The sequence below is a fragment of the Tauraco erythrolophus genome, chromosome 7 (genome assembly GCF_009769465.1).
Source record: "Tauraco erythrolophus isolate bTauEry1 chromosome 7, bTauEry1.pri, whole genome shotgun sequence".
Classification (NCBI taxonomy): Eukaryota; Metazoa; Chordata; class Aves; order Musophagiformes; family Musophagidae; genus Tauraco; species Tauraco erythrolophus.
In genome coordinates this window covers 7,597,843-7,616,483 of record NC_141471.1, presented here as the reverse complement: position 1 = coordinate 7,616,483, position 18,641 = coordinate 7,597,843, and the positions used below count along the sequence as shown (strand labels likewise).

Genomic DNA, 18,641 nt, shown 5'->3' with positions numbered 1-18,641 from the left:
TTCTTCCTTAAATCTAATCTTCGAAATCTCACTTCTTTCAGTTTAGAGCCATTGCCCTTCGTCCTGTCACTTCATGCCCTTATAAAAAGTCCCTCTCCAGCTTTCTTGTAGGCCCCTTTTAGGTACTGGAAGGCTGCTAGAAGGTCTCCCCGGAGCCTTCTCTTCTCCAGGCTGAACAGCCCCAACTCTCTCAGCCTATCTTCATAGCAGAGGTGCTCCAGCCCTCGGATCATCTTCGTGGCCCTCCTCTGGACTTGCTTCAGCAGCTCCATGTCCTCCTTCTGTTGGAGACCCCAGAGCTGAACACAATATTCCAGATGGAGTCTCACGAGAGCAGAGTAGAGGGGCAGAATCACTTCCCTCGACCTGCTGGCCACGCTCCTTTTGATACAGCCCAGGATGTGGTTGGCTTTCTGGACTGCTGGCTCATGTTGAGCTTCTCATCCACCAGCACTCCCAAGTCCTTTTCCTCAGGGCTGCTCTCAATCCATTCTCCGCCCAGCCTGTACTTGTGCTTGGGATTGCCCCGACCCATGTGCAGGACCTTGCACTTGGCCTTGTTGAACTTCATGAGGTTCTCACAGGCCCACCTCTTCAGCCTGTCAAGGTCCCTCTGGATGGCATCCCTTCCCTCCAGCGTGTCCCCAACCCCACACAGCTTGGTGTCATCTGCAAACTTGCTGAGGGTGCACTTGATCTCACTGTCCATGTTGCTGACAAAGATGTTAAACAGCGCCAATCCCAGTCCTGACCCCTGAGGAACACCACTCATCACTGGCCTCCATTTGGACATTGAACCGTTGACCACAACTCCTTGAGTGCAACCATCCAGCCAATTTCTTATCCACCGAGTGGTCAATCCGTCAAATCCATGTCTCTCCAGTTTAGAGACACGGATGTCGTGTGGGACAGTATCAAATGCTTTGGACAAGTCCAGGTAGACAATATCAGTTGCTCTCCCCTTATCCACCAACACTGTAACCCTGTTGTAGAAGGCCACCAAATTGGTCAGGTACAGTTTTCCCTTTGTGAGGCCATGTTGACTGTCACCAAGTCATCTTATTTTTTATGTGTCTTAGCATAGTTTCCAGGAGGATCTGCTCCATGGTCTTACTGGGCTCAGAGGTGAGACTGACTGGCCTGTAGTTCCCTGAATGTTTCTTTTTTCCCTTTTTAAAGATGGGGGCTATGTTTCCCCTTTTCCAGTCAGTGGGAACTTCACCAGACTGCCATGACTTCTCTAATATGATGATAGTGGCTTTGTAACTTCATCTGCCAGTTCCCTCAGGACCTGCAGATGCACCTCATCAGGTCCCATGGACTAGTCCACCTTCAGGTTCCTTAGATGGTCTCAAGGAAGGGAAATTTATTCCTCCAGCTTTATAGATATGGATAGCAATGCCCCGTGTTGTTGTAGATTGTCATGCCTTGTACCCAGATATGAAAAATAGGCAGAGAGGTCACATCTAATGCTGTTGAGAGTCACGCTAACTCATGTGGAGCAATCTAAAAGTTTCTACCAGCCACACAGCACTGTACTCATGCAGACAGAAGTGTAGATGCATGAGATACGGGACACCATATAAACAAAACATGTTTACATAAGTCAGTCTGCACATCTGCTTATTGTCAAGGAGCCTTGGCTGACACAGGATACCCCAGTGCCATTTCCCAACTCAGAAGAATCCAGGAGGGGCTTCTGCTCGCTCCTGGGAGTATAAATACAGTGACACTTGGTATGCTTTACGTGCTCGTAATCCTGATGGTCAGCCTTAGAATAATTCTATTTCAAACAAATGAAAGGTTTTGGGACTGTCAATTTTACCTTTAATTCTGTAACTGAATATTTGCAAGCAAGCCAGATGATGTTTTTCCTTCTCTGGTTGTAATTTATTATTGTGCAACTAGTTGCCCAATGCTGCATGTGTTGAAATGAACTCCTTCGAACAGGAAAGTCTGTGTTTGGGGATGAGTCCTAATGACTGTATGTCGTTGGTCAACTAGAGGAAATAGTGACTGCTCTCCCTTCCTCCAGGATTAACTGGCTGGAGGACATTTTGTTTTCCTTTGTTGGGATGTGGACTGTGGAGGATTGTAGCATCTTAGATTCTTGTCAGGGGGTTGAGTAAATTCTTCATCAGGAAGAATGGTGGGACAACTCAATGAAATAAGAACTTGTAGAAGAAAATGGCTGTGGTAGAGCACTGAGATTGACATGTTTCTTGTTAGAGAAGGCATCTTTCTAACAAGATCCAAGCCTGGATCTCCTCTCCTGGCTTGGTAGGAACAGACATTTGCTTCAGATATTAGCCTTATGGCCTCTGATTGCGTTCACCTAAACTCAGTTGTATGTCTGGTTTGTTCTGGACGTTTTTTTTTCCTGCATCATGTATTAAAATTTGTGTGTATACAGATGTGTGAAATCCTTTGGGATGAGGTGAGGTATGTAAGGACCTACTGGTAGTAAACCACCTGTGGAATTTTAAACCTGTATGAAAAGGTAGCATTTGTTCTGGGAAAATTTAAGAAGTAAGTTGAAGTTACAAATAATGATGAATTTATGTTTTGCTTTGGAGCATCATAGATATATCTTAAATGGAGCATTGGTGAGCTTTCTCTTTTTTTTTCCTTAGTAGCTTATAAAAAGATAAGTGACACATCATCTTTTGCTTGTTATCCCATTTTGAATTAGTCTGTTCTGAAAATATGCTAATTATGATAACAGATCTAGGGTTTGATCTTAAGACTTGCCAGTATCTCAATTTCGTTATCTTCAGTATGAGAGCTTTTCTTGCATCACAGATTTAGATCCCCTAATTGCATATTGACATATGGAAAGTAGATTTGTGAGTCCTTTCTGCAGTCCTCAGATGATAGGAATAAAAAAACTCTACCTTCTGCCCGTACAGACATATCTTAAAATATTTACTGAGCACTTAAACCTAAAAGGCTAACGTGATGGAACTGGCCACTTTGTACTGCATGACAAATCAGCAACGTGACATGTTGGGAAGCGGAGGACCACGGCTTTCCTGCGGAGGGTCTCTCTAGCATCCAGATGCGAGGCCGTTCGTTGTTTCTGGGTATTTGCATGCCTGATACATTTGAAGCCCCTCTTCTTACCCTCCCTGGAAAGTGTGAAACCTGTTTTTTTTCCCCCTTTTCATAATCCCTCCCCTCTACCTCAGCCCCACAGTCCCTTGGCAGCGGTCTGGGAATGTTCTGCTGCTCCTGTCTTTAATTTCTGCATCTGTGTGTTCACAAACCTTTAGCAAAGGGTTCCTTCAGCCCCCTCCCCAGGGCGAGTGCTCTAGCATTGCTCCAGCTGCAGTCCCCAGCTTTGCTGGAGCAGGAGCAGTAGCACAAACCATATGATTCTTGACAGCTTCACAGCTGTCCACGCCACGCTGCAGAGTAGCTGTGAAACTCGCTGCTCCTGTTGTTTCACTTCACTCTGCCTGCAGGAAGCTACTACTGGAAGTTGTGATACAGAAGCTGCCTTACAGGCTCCAGAAACACCTGTCTTACCCCTGTATTCCTTTTTCAAATACTACTGCTTTAATAGTTAGTTTGTTTTTTTTTTTAATTACCGTTTCCTATTTCTCTTTTATAAACCTTAACATTATTGCGTATTTGCTACAACTTCCCTTTAAGGAGCTTTGTTTATTTAGTCATAATTATCCTCGAGTCTTTTAATGAGCAGTGATAGTCTGTCCTAACAGGATGTATGAATAATTATTTATTCCACTGTGGATAATCTTGTGTTTGTAACTAGTGTAATTTATATACCATGGTGCTGCCTGTTTAAATCTCTTAAGTCTCCTCGCAAGTCTCTGTAGTCTCAACGAGCATAAAAAGCTTTGCTTTCCCTTCTTACCAACTCTGGCTGCAAGGCCAGATCAGGTTTCGCTGGCAGTGTAGTGGTTATAGCCACTGACATACAAATAATAATTTATTTGTTGCTCTATCGTGTTGAAAACTAGTTTTAAAATAGACGTATGTGCTGTTCAGCTGTAACTATTCATGTTCCCCCGTTCTTATGCTACATTTATACATATTTTCTTTGCATCATTTTTCTTCGGGTACCTTTTTCTAAAGATTTCTGGAACGTGTCAGACATTTACCATCAGCTCCAGGGGCTGTGCTGGCTGAGGCTGGTCCTGTGTTCAGGCAGGATCAGTGAGGGATGTGCAACCACGGCCAGGAAGAGGAGGATGAATGTTTCCTAACAGTACTATGGTAGGGTCTTAATTTGAGTACCGTGATCAGACCTATTTTACCTGCCCACCAACCTGCACGTCCGCAAAGGTCTGTCTGCTTTAGGGAAAGTGTAATCCTACCTATAGAGCATAAGTAAAAGTATTTGGCTTTGTTCTGGGCTTCATTTTGGGCTTGTGACATGCTGCTCCTTTCCTTAGCATCTGTCTGTCTGGTATTACCAGTACTGGAATAGTAGAGCAGTTCAAAGGCATTTTACGTACCCACTTGTATTTTCTTCTTTTTTTTTTTTTTCTCCCCTAGTGTTGCTCTATGGTGAGGGCAAAAAGACTCATCCCAGAGTGCGTTAAACCAAATCTAAGGGGGCTTTGCTGGATTCTCAGGGTCTTCTATTCTATCTGGAACTTTACTCTTCTGCTTTCGACTTTTTCTGTTGCTGCTCTTACCTCACCTGGCTGAAAAGCACAGGCACTCTTTATTTTAACCCCCAGAATTTAGTAAATATTATACAGAAGCTTAGCCTTCAGGTTTTCTCTTCCTCCCACCTTACTTCTCTCCACTCACCCACCCAACACAGGGTGTCCAAAACCCAAATGTGCCACCTTGCAGATGCACTGAAATCTATTTTAGGGGATCTGGGCTAAACCAAGCCTCTATCCAAGTGCCTAATTCCCTGAGGTGTCTTTTTGGAATCTTAGGGGCATAAATACGAAGTAAACAGAATTGCTCATTTAAGCATAAAAAGATGTGTTAAATGGCCTTCCTTTAATGCAAACTGCATTAGTTGCAGCAGTTCACATTTTAAGTTTGTGGATATGTTTATTATAGAAATATTTTTCAGTAGCTTCCATATGATGTGACACAAGGAGCGCTGTCAGAGCTGTCATTTCAGTGCTGTTGCTGTGTTATGCATGTTAAAACACAATTGCAAATGGTACAGGGATATTGTAGCGGTCACAGTTTTAGGAACTGTTTTCTTTTTAAAGTAAACAAGGATATTTAGATTTGTGTATGTCATGTGGCCTGGTATGTGTGACAGTAGCCATTGCTGTGATTTTCTCATTACTCCATTTTTTTCCACATTTCAGTAAAACTTTTGATTTATAGTATTTGCACATTGCGTTACACATAAGGCGTACGTGCTTCCAGAAAGGTATTATGTGTAGTAATGTTCTGTGTTCAAAAAGGCAGAGCTTTGCCTTTGCTGTGATGGCAACACTGAGTTCTTTTAATGGGTGTGAGGTGTTAATTAAGTTCTTTCTCCCATTCTTTTTTTTTCTGTTTTCCAATGCCTTTTAGCAAGCTGTCTAGAGATACAGAATTTTTGAACAAAAAGTTTCTATTAATCATTTGAATATTGGATGTGAGGGTTTTTTTTGTTTTGTTAATCATGCACTTTTGTGAAGAAAAAAAGTTCTTTTAATGTACCTTTAGCTGGAAATACTGTTGCTGAATGCTGAATTCTGATACCTGACGTATCAGAAGCACGTGGGAGCCTTTATTGTTTTGTTATAAAGGGTTAAATTGACATGGAAGTTGCTCTTTGATCGGGTATCCTTTCCTACTCCCCCCTCCCCCCCCCCCCCCCCAAGAAGTAATTATCTTCCCTTTCACAGTGAACAACTCTGCGCTTTTTGTTACTGTGGAGAACGGAGTTCATTAGGACAAGGAGACTTAAAACAATTCAGTCCAACTCCAGGATATGTTATCCCATGGAAAAACCAGCCTTTAAATAAGAGTGAAGCCAGCGACAGCACCGATGGAGCTTGTGAGAGAACTCCAAGGCAAAACTCAGTGCTGCGCAAACAGAGAGGACAGAAGAAGTAAGTCTGTTCTATAATGAATATGTTGTTGTGGGTTTTTTGTTTTGTTTTGCATTAAGCTCAGGAAGCATCTTTAGAGATACTGTACTGCAATAGGCAAATAACCTGCATTTGTGAAAATGTGGGTCCTTAACACTAGTCATTTTTTTTGAAAAAAAACATGAAACAAAACACAAGCAGTATAAGAGTAGCTGTCTTCAAACACAAAACAAAACAAAATACAACTCAGCAGTGAAGTGTTCTTCAGGAACCAGCTTTATCGAACAGGATGCGTTGGTTTAATGCTTTAGGAAGGGGAGTCTTAATGATGATAGTGCCAGAGTTAACAGGTTTGGGTTTTTTTTTTTATGTTCACCTTTTGTCATGATGATACAATGTAATAATGGAAAGTTTTTAAACTTTCCTGGGTGGTACAGGAGGGATAGTACTCTTTCCCCCTGTCCCTCAGCTAAATGTTTTTCGTGTATTTCTGGGTGTAATTGCTGAAGTAAAGCACGCATGGCTTTCAGGAAGGAAAAATTGTCACGGGTTAAAATTCCAGTGCTTACCGTGTCACTTGGCTTATTGGAGGTAGGTTGTTTTTCAGCACCTTTCTTCAGAGGTTATAAGGAGGAGAGCAGTCAGGAAAGAGGGACGGTTTTGTGCTGTCTGAACTGTACAAACTCAGAAGTAACAGCAAATGCACATGTTTGAGTTACTAATGGGGGAGAATAATGGAGTTCAAAGAACCTTAATAGAAAACGCAGCACCACCTTTCCTACCAGCCGTTGAAGCGTCAGAGATAGGTCTCTTGTCAGTAAGCCTAATGCACATCCTTAGATGTCCAAGATAGTTTTTTGCCTGTAGGAAATAAAGGAGGAAGAATCATCACTTATTTTTTTTTTAAGTGGAGTAATCTGAGTTTTGTTATTTGTTTTCTGTTGAGATTAGAATTTGAGAACAGTTAATAAAGTTATAAACTAGATCCTCCCATGTCAGCACAGTATGGTAGTGTTTATACCATTGCATTTTTCAGTTCCCCCACACTCCTTTCCTCATGTTCTCTCCCTCCCCCCCCCCCCCCCCCCCCCCCCCCCTCTTTTTTTTAAGATTTCACTGGCATTGGGTAAAGATATTTATTTCCAAGCAGCTTTTTCACTCCTAATCGTTTCCTACCTTCCCCCCATAGCTGCTGTATTTTCTCTAGGCACCTTCCCTCTGGCCATGGCAGTCTCCTTTGAGGACACCGTTGGTGCTGTACCCTGGCCCAGCTGTTAACACTGCAGGGAGAGGGCCATATGAAAGCTGCAGCTGGTGCTCACCACTTACACCACTCTTTTTTCTTCCTCCTACATTTCTTCTTCCCCAGAGTAGCACAGACTGTTTGCTGTTACCTAATTCTCCATTCCTAGAGTTGGGCAAATTTTATCAAACAGAAGTGGACTTTTTAAAAAAGAAGCATGTGTGTCCTGAAGAATTGGAAGAGAGCAGGCTGGGGAAAGGGGCATTTTACCAAGCCTTTTTTTTTTGTCTGTTGAATAGCAGCTTTAACTGAAAATTTGTTATTGAGAAAAATATTGGGCTAAAATATGAGGAAGAAAGACTTTTGTTCATATTGATTTATATTTTATCTTGTTTGGAAACGTTTATATTGAATTTCTCTGAGTTTTGGATCATTTACAAGTATCTGGCTCATTGAACAAAGAATGTGGTCACTTCTAAGTTTGTTTTTCTGCTCCCCAATACAGATCGCGATCGAGTATAGCATCATGTACAAGTGTAAGCACCCAAACTGCTTCTGACGATCAGGTTGTCAAATTCTGGGATGAACTCAGTTTAGTTGGCTTACCAGATGACATTGATGTTCAAGCCTTATTTGAGCCAACAGGTAAGATATGTTGCTATCCTCCTTTTTTCCCATCCAGCAGTACAGTAGCTGCAATGACAGTGAGTGAAGTTTTTCAGCTGTTGGTTTTCTATGCTCTGGTGTTTGTCAAGCATTTGATGATGCTTTCATAGCTTTTGCCAATGTTACACGGTGGTTTTGTATAGTCTCCTCTTCAGGTATTGGACAGAGTTGTTGTCAGCTTTGTATGGGGAAATATTTGTAATCTATTGCTGAACTGGTGTTCAGGTAGTGATATCTTCAGTATCGTGATTCTGTTTTGTGGAGAAAAGGAAAAAGAAGAAAGACACAGCTTAATATAATTCTTGAAGTCCTAATCCTGTAGCTGTACCTAATCTCCAACTGCTGATGCGAGGTTATCGGAAATAATGGAAGGGAAGATTTAAAAGAGCAGTACTGATAGAACAATAGAGGATTAATACACTTGCATGTTTCCAGTATCTGCAGGTTTTCTGTCAGAAAACTGTCTGGTTTGTCATCTACTCTTTCATTTTAATGAAAATTTTCTTTTTACTCAGTTATGAATTACTTTTTCAGAAAGCATCTGTGTCCAAATGCTTTGTTGCCAGCAGTCTGCTCATGTATCTAGCCTCAAAAATGGAAATATATTTGTACAATAATATAAATGTAATTCTTTCATGAATGTGGAACCTCATTTCAAAGTCTAATTAAGAATAAAAAATAAAGTTTAATGGCTTGGTTTTAATACTTATACCATAGTGTGTGTGGATGGGCAGGGAGGTTTATCAACCTAAATTTTTTTAAGTTGTTATTAATATTTGTAGGCAACTCTTCCCAAACACTTGCAGAGATTTTTGGGGGAGAGTTTTTTTGGCTACTGAACTATTAAGCTGACCAAGTACTTAATTTCAACAGCTAATGTAAAGCATGATTTTCAAGCTAGTATAAAGCTGTCACAGAATTCCTTTGAAAGTACCCATCATTTACATTGTTTTTCCCAGAATTAAATTAAAAACTTCCTTTAAGAGATACCTGTTGAATTCTTCAAATTGTTATGTAGATAAACATATTTAATTATATCTCTATGATGTGTTTCTTGTATTGACACAGTTTTCTCAGTCATTTATATGTTTTTTCTGTTCATGATGTATTTTGAGCTTTTAAAAGCTTCGTGTAGAATTCTAAAGCATCATGTGAGCATGTTCTGCATTGACATACAGATCTGTATCTGCTCCTTGGGAATCATAAGTTAAGAGTACATACCTAGACAGATGTTACCTACAGTGAAATACAAGGTTGAATGTAATTCTGTGAGTGTCTCGCGCACAACCATTGCATATACACCCTACTGTTACGATTATATGATCAGGCATCTGACAATTAGAACAGATAATACAGAATGTGCTGAACTGAAGAGGAAGATGTGTTACTTAGCAAAAAAATTGCAGTGTATTTAGTGTCTGATAGTAACTGCAGTATGTTTAGTGTACAATAATAAGGGCATTAAATGTTGTTACAAGAAAAACAGGAGGAAGAGAGACTGTTCATTTTATCTGGCAAGTATTTAGTGCTGGAACTAAGTTCCGTACTTACAGGAAGTGCTTGAGAGAGTTGTGCAACCAAAGCTCTTTTTCTTTCATTAGGTCATTGCTGGGCTCATCACCGCTGTGCGGAGTGGTCATTGGGAGTCTGCCAGACTGAAGAGCAGCTATCAGTGAACGTGGACAAAGCTGTTGTCTCAGGGAGCACAGAAGTGAGTAAAAAGACTTGAATGCTCAATCCAGTAAGAAAATAGGGATTGGGGGTTGGAAAAAAGACAGTAGAGTAACGCAATGCAATGTATGACCAAAAATATCCACATATGGATCTCTGAGCTTACATTTATAATAAGGTTTCTTTGGACAGGTCTTCACGATAGAATCTACTCTTAAAATTTATTTAGAAGACTTACGGAGTTGCCTAGAATATATCATTAATTAGTTCCTAGATAATTAGAGTGTAGAAAGTATCTGACTGATGAAAACAAAATACAGACAGAAGAAAAGTTGAGTTCAATTTAGCAAATGCCCTGCTAGGTAGAGGAGTACTTATTTTGCTAGTTTATATGTTGAAATTATATGACTCAAATATAGTAAAAAAATTTTCATTTACTGTCATACATGTTTCAAAAAGCAGGTTGGTATAGGAAAACTAGTGTTTACCACAAAGCCTATGTTGTTACTTTAAATATTGATAGAAACACATATATAAATATTTAGTCTTTTAATTCGAAATGGTAATGTATTTGGAAAAGAAGGAACCTTTGAAAAAGACAGACCCCTTCTGATGTCCTATTCTGATACCGCTGGGAAATGATGAAGAGACCTATTTTACATTGTTTTTACTCTGTGTAGCTGTATTTTTGGTCATACTTAGTCATGTCTGCTTGATTATTTTAATAATTGTAGTTTTTTCTATATTAATCAGCCATGCTATCAACAAATCCATGTAATTTTTGCTGGTTTTCCCATGATCATGCTTGGGCTTATTTTTACTTGATTCTTAAAGTTTTTCATGCATTATATTAAAATAAAAAAATAATATGGAAGATACCAGTAAATGCTCTCCATTGTGTGGACTAAAAAGCTGCTTTGAATCAGTCTTTCAATACAAGCCGTATAATACAGCTTTCTACTCCTGCCTTCTACTTTTACATATGCTCATATTGAATAAATGCTTTGCTTTGAATAATTTAATTGATTTCAGTGTATCTGCTTTCAAAATAGAAGACTGTTAAGAATGAATGAACTTGACAGTATTAAGTTTTAAATGAGCTCGAGAACGTTAAAGAATTTGTAAGTGTGTGTGTGTGCATATATAAAAATTACTAAAAGAATTGAAAGACGAACCAAAATGGTTGTGGTTTTTTGTTTTTGTTTTTTTTTAAATCTTCCTGCTGAAAAGTTTCCTTTTTTTTTTGGCTGATGATGGTGGCTTGTAGTCTTTTTCTGATCAGCTCGTTTCCATCTGTAGTCATTTTCATTATGATATTTTGGTTTCTAACAGAAGTCTGTGCTGCAGCATCCGAGCTTGTATTTTGCTCTATTGCATTTCATCCTGTTTCCATTATTTCAGTTCTGTTTCTTTTTGCATGGTACCTTGCTTCTCCCTGTGCCTCAGGGTGATGGTGCCTCACCTTCACGTTAGTAAATTTTAAGTTTTGTGTAGATGTTTCTAATGCAAATATTTAAATAAGGGTTCTTGAAGAATCCCACATCTCTCTGGTGTGATAGTTTCCGTATCAGCCCTGTCTTTTCATGTCCTGCTCTGTAGCTTCTCTACTAATCTTTTTAGATTCTGCAGATAATGTTTAGATACTCCTGTTGCATGTGTTTCAGTGCAATGCAGAGATACAAGAGAAACTTGAATCGAGTGCCATTCTGTGTGTTTTCTATTCAATCTTTCCTGAAACCATAGAGAAACTTTCTTTGCTATAATACAGCAGTCAGCCAGCAAAGAATGATGTTCTGGTTATTCTCTTTTATCCTTCTTGTGACATCCCCAGGGAGAGTGGAGTAAAAGCGCAACTGTGTTTGATTCTTGAGGAATAGCTAGACGAAATGGGACATCTTTATCCCATGATCACACTAGGGAATTCTTTGCTTTTTGTTTTTTGCAAGAAATAAGGAGCAAACTCTTCTGTCTTTCACCATTCCTGACCATGGAGCAGCAATGTGGGGTTTGCTCAAAGAGCTTATGTGTAACTGGTTTGGAGCCCAACTGATCCTGTGTTTGCTTGTGTCCAGGCTGTAGTGCTTGGTAACAATTTTTCCACTGCTTTGTAGTTTGTCACTAAGCTAAAGAAGGCACAAAAAAGTGTAAGGTGCTGGTTATCCTGTGTGACAGTGGAAAAGCTTAAGGGAAGAAATTTTCTTTGTGTGAGATGTTTTAAAAAGTTTGTAATGAAAGGTATAGCAATTAATTTGATGCATGTTTTTGCATTTACAGCTGCTTGTGTTTTGCTTTTGCTAAAATTTTGGGTTTCTTTCTAATGTGATGTTACTGTGTTTTAAAAGTTTTCTGTTTAAATGTTCTGAATACCGTTGGCAATGCAGATGCAAGTACGTGCTCAGGGCATACAGAAAAATAGTTGAAATAAAACCAAGCTGTATGCTATTTCCTCTACTTGCCACCAAATTTGCTTTGGGTTTTTTTGTTGTTTGCTTGGTTGGGGATTTGTCTTCTTGGAAGTCCCCCTGGCATGACATGGGTTTATGATGTGGTCTGCAGCATTGACATCTTTCCTTAGCTGGGAAAGTGTGTTTTCTTTTCCTTATGTTCATGTACAGATTAATTTTCGACATGTAACGAACTTTTTCTTGATAGTGTAGTCCATTGGTTTAGGTCTTTTAATTTGTGGAGAACGTTTTAGGGCTGTTCTTACCTTGGGATTCTCTTTAATTTGTAAGTTACATTCATGTTTCTCATTAGTTAGGCTGCCTATTGTTTGCAAATCTCTTTTAACTGGATCTGACAGTGTTTCTTATTACTCTGTTTACCAGTTGAGATGTCCATTTGGCTTCACTGAACTTGTGATTGCATTAATAAAGCTTGTGTGAACATATTTCATTGACCTATTCGAAAGTATATATGTTAATTCATTGTGGTTTTCTTCTCGGCCCATGTTTGCTGAAGGTTTAAAATACAATACTACAGAGATCTCAGTATGTTTGCATGTTTCACAGAATACCCTGCTTAGTGTGTCCTTCAGTTCTTGCTTTTGATTCACTGATTTTGAAGGCCTGGCGATGTATTTAGTGAGTCATCTGACCAATTTATTACACATATTTGTGTCTAGACATAGGTAGGTTCTTTGACTTTCTTTCAAAGTCTTGGGTTTGCCTCTCTTTAATGTTAATGAGTGCACATACATACATTCATCTGTATATGTGAGGCATTTTAAAGCTTGCGCATCGTGTTGTTTTATAACAACTGAGAGATAAAAGCTGGAGTATACAGTCAAGTTTATGGTAGTACATGTACTGTAGCCCTTATGGGTGGTATTGGTGACTCATTTCATCTCGTTGCTCGTCTTGCTTCCCTTGCTTATCTCGGCAAGCGAGAAGTGTGGATTTTCTCAGAACCACTTTCTGAGTGTAAAAAGTCCTAAGGAAGAGCTGCTGATGCAGGTGACAGGCATAGTGTCAGAGCTTTTCTGAAGATGACTCTAAAGAACTCACATGCTTATCTCAGGAGCTTGTAAGTTAAAGAGCCTGAACACCCAGATACAGCAGATCCTTCCTCCACTACTTTAATAAGTTTTCATGGGATTTTGGAGCAATTTTGTTTCAAGGTTTGAAAGAAAAGAACTCCTTGGAATATTTTTCTCCTCTTGGAGGAGAGAAAACTTCCAGTGATTTGCTTGATCCAAAACTTAACTAAATTGGCTATAATTCATAAGTGCTCTACTCAGTACATAAAAATTACCATAGTAAAGAAGCTGTCATATTGTCAGCTTTATGAAGACAGACTTTTATCAGTAAGGTGTTCCTACAGATATTCGTGGTAAGATATAAAGACAATATTAAATGGAGACTTAGTAAAGTAAACTAAGCAAAGGAAAATGATTGAACAGAAAGCAGAGTTTTTGCTGAAAAAAAAATAGACGTGGACAAGCGGAGTTTTCTGCTTTTTCTTGTATTTCTGGCTTCAGTCTAATGCTTTAACTATGCTGCTTTTTGATATTTGGAAGGATGAACTTACTGGCATTACCATTTAAAATGGAGGCCTTTAGGGCTTGCATCTGCTCTGTTTTTAACAAAAGTGGTTTCTGAAATATTTTTGGGTATTTTTAAATACTACTTTATAATTTCCTTATTTATTTTATATATATTGAGTAGGTGGCTGTTTCTTTATGGTCAGCTGAGGAAATAACAACCTTTCTTACTTGTCTGCCCTACATTGTCTAGCCATAGCTCTTCTGTGTGCTACAAAGTCCCAAATAAGGTGGGCTGCTTTTTCTCCCCAATACGTGAAGAGCTCAGTTCAAGCAGTGAATTGCAGGAAGACTCAGTAGATAATGTGTGTGAACCACTTCTGAACAAACTGTGCACAAGAAGGGAATGCAATGGTAACTTTCCCAGCCAGCTTTCTCTTCTGATAAGATGTAGAAAGCAGTTTACAAGTCTGGGAGAGTTTGTCAAGGACACTAAAGTAAAAGAAAGTAGTATTGCTGGAAACCAAGGAGGAGATTCCTGTTTGCTTAAAGACTGGATAGGGAAGCATGATAGTAAAGAAGTATCGAAAGCAGTCATTCCAAAATACTGTACTACTCTGTTTCCATTTTATAAAATGTGGATTCTTGTTTTCTTCTAAATTCTGTATAGCTCTTGCAAATTTATCTACTTCGCGGCTTTCATTTTTCCAGTAGCAGTCAAGTGTTTCTTCCGGACCAAGACTCTTGCAGCCAGACAGCTGAAAAATTGCTGTCTTCTTCCACCCATCCAATTTTTTTAGTTAATCAAGGCAGTATCTTCTCTCTGTACGAGGCAGCTGTTTCCAGCTCCTGCTGTTTCTGCAGGGTGTGTTTGGCATGTTGTTGCTGAGAACTGTAGTTGTTGCTTTGCATAGAGGCAAGCTAATCAATAGCTTCTTGCCTTGTTCCAGACTCAAAACGATCTGCTGTTTTGACACTCCTCTCTCCTGTAAGCCCTTTTCACATGGTAACGCAATCTTGAAAATTTTTTTTTAAGGCAGCTTCCCTTGAATTCTGTCACCAGAGGCAGGAGATTGCACTGCTTGTAGATGCTTCCAAGTTGGGGCAATGTTACAAGGCTTGAATATTAAATATCTCATGCTTAAAGCCTTTTCCCTCTACTGTTTTTAATTCTTTGCTCAACACTCTATTTTAGCTTGATACTTACCAAACTAAACCAAAAGGAAATAAATTCAAGGGAAAGTTTGGAACCATTTAAAATGTTTATACTTTTTTTTAAAGTGTTCGTCCATATTTTAAATGTATATTTACCCCTTAGCGTCAGTATGCTTCTTGTCAACAGTGTTGAGACTTGTCCATGTTTTTAGTGGTATGTGTCTATGTCTACTTGTGCTGCTTTAAGTTGAAAACTGATTTGGCTAAATTGATACTTCCTTTTGTTAAGGAATTGATTAATTGTTAATTGATACTTCTTGTGTCTTAAGGTAAGCATCAACATCTTTATATACTATTAACTTCACACACTGTGGAAGACTGTGCCCATTTAACCACAGCAATTTTTCAGCCGGTTTAATTTTTTGTCGACATAAAAACTGTGTGTGAAAAATGGTTTAGATGCCAGAATCCTGAAGAGGGGGCTTCGTGTATGTTTCAGCCTAGCTGAACAGAGCGTATAGCGATGTCTTTTTTTTTGAGGTAGAGTGCAGGATTTGAAGTTCCTTGATGCACTAAAAGCTCCCTTCTTCCTTTTTCATTATTGGAAGAGCTAGTAAATCTTCAGGCCAGGGAAAAATGCATAAAGAATGTCATCTATCATAATTTATACCAGTTCTGGGCAGAGACCTCTGTACTTGCCCATTTTTCAAAGAGAAACTTTGTAACGTGATACTAAATGAGCATACTTCTGGTATTCAGAATTTCCTCTCCCAACTCTTTTTTTTTTTTTTTTTTTTTATGGTGTTTTTGCATGCACAAGGTGCTTGACTTCTTTTCATCTCCCTTCAGTGCGGCTTGGGAACAACTACCTGGCTGCTCTATTGGAGTGCCTTCTGATTTTATCGTACCGAGTTTGTTTTTTTTTTTTCCCTGTAGTCGCTTTTGTCTTGCAACTGAGGAAGGAAGTACTGCAGGAAATAGTCTTCCAAAATAATGTTTTACTTTTTTTATGGATTGCTGTCTCCTCGAGAACTCTAGCATAGAAAATGCTAGAGAAAGACTAGAGGAATGGTGATGTGTCTCATCAAGAAGATGCTTCCATATGCTGTTGATCAGTTTAGTAGTTTCGTTCAGTTCCTAGCACGTTTTAGAAAAACTGTAACAGTTCAGTGGTGGGAGCCGTGAGGTATTTCAATTTTCCATGAATTTCCTTTTTTGTTATTTTGGAATTCTTCTAGAGGTTTGTGGCCATTTCCCTGCCCCTGATGATAAGCTTTGTACTTCAAGGAAAGACATAGTGACTATGATTACAGCTTTGGTAACGTTTTAACAGTGTAAGTTATGGTCCATCAATTACTCTGTTCCAGAACAGTTTGGAGTTTGGTCACCTAAAGCCAGATCATTTGTGTCTTGAAGAAGGTGTATCAGACTGTTATTACAGCTTGTTAATGACATCAGAAATGCTATGTCTGTTATTTTATAACTATATATTCCAAGTTCTTTAAAGCAGCCGTGATACCTTAAAATTATAATCTTTTTTATTTACTACATGTAATTTTCTGGAAAGCCTTTGTACACCATAAATGATGTCAGTACAGCTTTGGTAATTCTGTTCAGGTTCAAGAGGTGCCAGGGGACCTGTATGTGTGTTCAGTTTTTTGCAGGTCCAGCAATTTGAGAACAGATATTTACCTACTTAGCAAGATTTACAACTTCATTTTCATTAATATTGTCACATGAAGGATTAAAGTATTCTTTCATTTGGACCAAAATAAGCTTTACCATGACATACTGGTGTTCATTTGAAGTCATTGTCCTGTTGCAGCTGCTTTGAAAAGCATTCATAAAAATACAGGAACCAGGCATAGGCATGAAGTGAGAACAAACATATAAGAAGAAGGAAGAAGGTTGACATTTGAAATTAATAGAATTATTGAAAAATTCACCTTTTCCTGTTTTCTTCTCGTCTATAATCTGAAAAAAAAAAAGGACAAAAAACCCCTAGCTTTTTGCCTAGTAGTTGTTTTTAACTCTATAGTTATATTTGCCTTTTTTTTTTTTTTTCCCCCAAATTATCCAGTGGGGTTTTTGTGCATTCTGTTTTTTCTTCTGCAGCGAAACGCACAACAGAAAAAACTCAGTTACAAAAACAATTCTTACAGATAAAAAATTTTGTTCCCTATTGAAACACACCACCTTTAAAACTACAGAGTTTAGGACTTGGCTTTCAAAAGACAGTTTTCAGTTTCCCTAGTAGCCTTATAGACCACATTTTCTAATACAAAATAAAACACATTTTTCTATATCCCTGCTGGTATTTAAGAAAATGAAATAACGGTTAAAACTGAGTAAATATGAAACAGTAACTCTTCTCTGCTTTGAATATGTTTTTGTAATTATTTTGGCATGTAAAGCATGGATACCTTGGGATGTAATTAGGCTCCACACTTGAATGTGGATCTTCAATGACGTATTTAAAAGTTTGAAGGATTACTATGAAATGAAGTGGTCTGTCTGAATAGTGTGATCATAAAGTGAGAGGCAGTAGTGTGTGGAAGAAATGTAGCTAGTGTAAAGGCTGAACACTTTTGATGAAAGAAGGGGTCTGAAACATTTTAGTTTTTAATATTCCTTTGATTGAGAAAGAAAACTTCATTTATTTTCTTAGTGTTTCTGGTGTAATAGTTGATCACTCTTGAATACTTTGATGTTCAAGTGAATCTGTCTACGTTACTGAAGGAGAGAGAGTTTAGGTGTTGATTGTGAAAGTCTAACTGAGGTTTGTCGAATGGATAGCTGATCTATTTTTCCCTTCCTCACCAGTTTTTGGATGGATTAATATTTCAGATTTGTACTATCTGATGTGAGATGCGCTCTTAGCATTAAGTAACTTTTCAAGTCAGTCAGCCAGTGAAAAAAATAAGAGGATAAAAAGATACAGTATTAAACTGAACCTATAAAATTAAAAACTTGCTTTTAAGGTAATGTGGTGATTATCTGAGTTTATGCCTATCCAGAATTTAATTTTAAAGAAATACGTAATTTTCCACTTATCTTCCCATCTTATTGTTAACATTCCAGTAAAACTACTGCTATGCTTCAGCATGTTCAGGCCTTTAGGATTTTTGAGTGAAAACGTCTATGATAAATGTGAAGAAATATTTATTTTAAGGCTATATGACACGTCCCCAATTTAGCACTTTTTTTTAATTAGCATCTCAAGAAACAGTATGTTCCTTTCTTGAGAGATACAAAGCACACTGTCCTGTTTATGTGCTAATGTACAGTGGAGTATCAGTTTACCAGATATTGGCAAAGCATTTGATGTAGAGCTTTTGCTGGGTGCTTGTTTTGGGAGTTTTATTTGTAACAAGTGCAAATACTTTAACGTGATTTTTCAATCTTCATAGTAGCTCCTTGCTTCATAACCTGTTACCATCATGATTCTGACATGCTGATTAGAAAAAGGAGTGTGATAATGTGAGACCAAATGAGCTATAGTTAATTTTTATATTGTCTTCAATGTGTTGATTCTATTTACAAGAGGAAGGCAGGCATGAAGTTATGAACCACAGTTTGGAGGAGTATTTGCCTTCTCAGATGAAGGAGAAGAAAATATGTACTTTTTTAAACTATTTTTTTTTTTAATTTGCTTTGGCCTGAGCCTTCTGTGAAATAATAGCTGTGTTTGTATCCCTACCTTTTTATTTCCAAATATATGAAAAAAAAATTGTGAATTTGTCTCCATGGCAAGTAGTACTGTCAGTGCATATCATAACTCACTGATTAGAGTGAAATTGTGTTGTGGTCTGTAAGAAATAAGTTTTAGAGCTTAAACCCTGCTAGCTGTTGCAAAAGGACAATGACTTCTGCATGTATTCAAATATATACATATTAGGTTTAA

General features: G+C 38.4%; 1 protein-coding gene across 13 annotated transcripts in view; it reads left to right on the top strand.

Annotated features, from left to right (window-relative positions):
* The window catches only part of KMT2C (lysine methyltransferase 2C), a 211,770-nt gene that overhangs the window by 79,853 nt on the left and 113,276 nt on the right, over positions 1–18,641 (top strand). For all 13 annotated transcript variants that reach the window (XM_086614336.1, XM_086614346.1, XM_086614342.1 and 10 more), the window contains 3 exons: positions 5,835–6,041; positions 7,769–7,908; positions 9,531–9,640. In XM_086614336.1, coding sequence (XP_086470462.1) covers positions 5,835–6,041; positions 7,769–7,908; positions 9,531–9,640 — 457 coding nt within the window. The remainder of the gene's footprint in view (positions 1–5,834; positions 6,042–7,768; positions 7,909–9,530; positions 9,641–18,641) is intronic.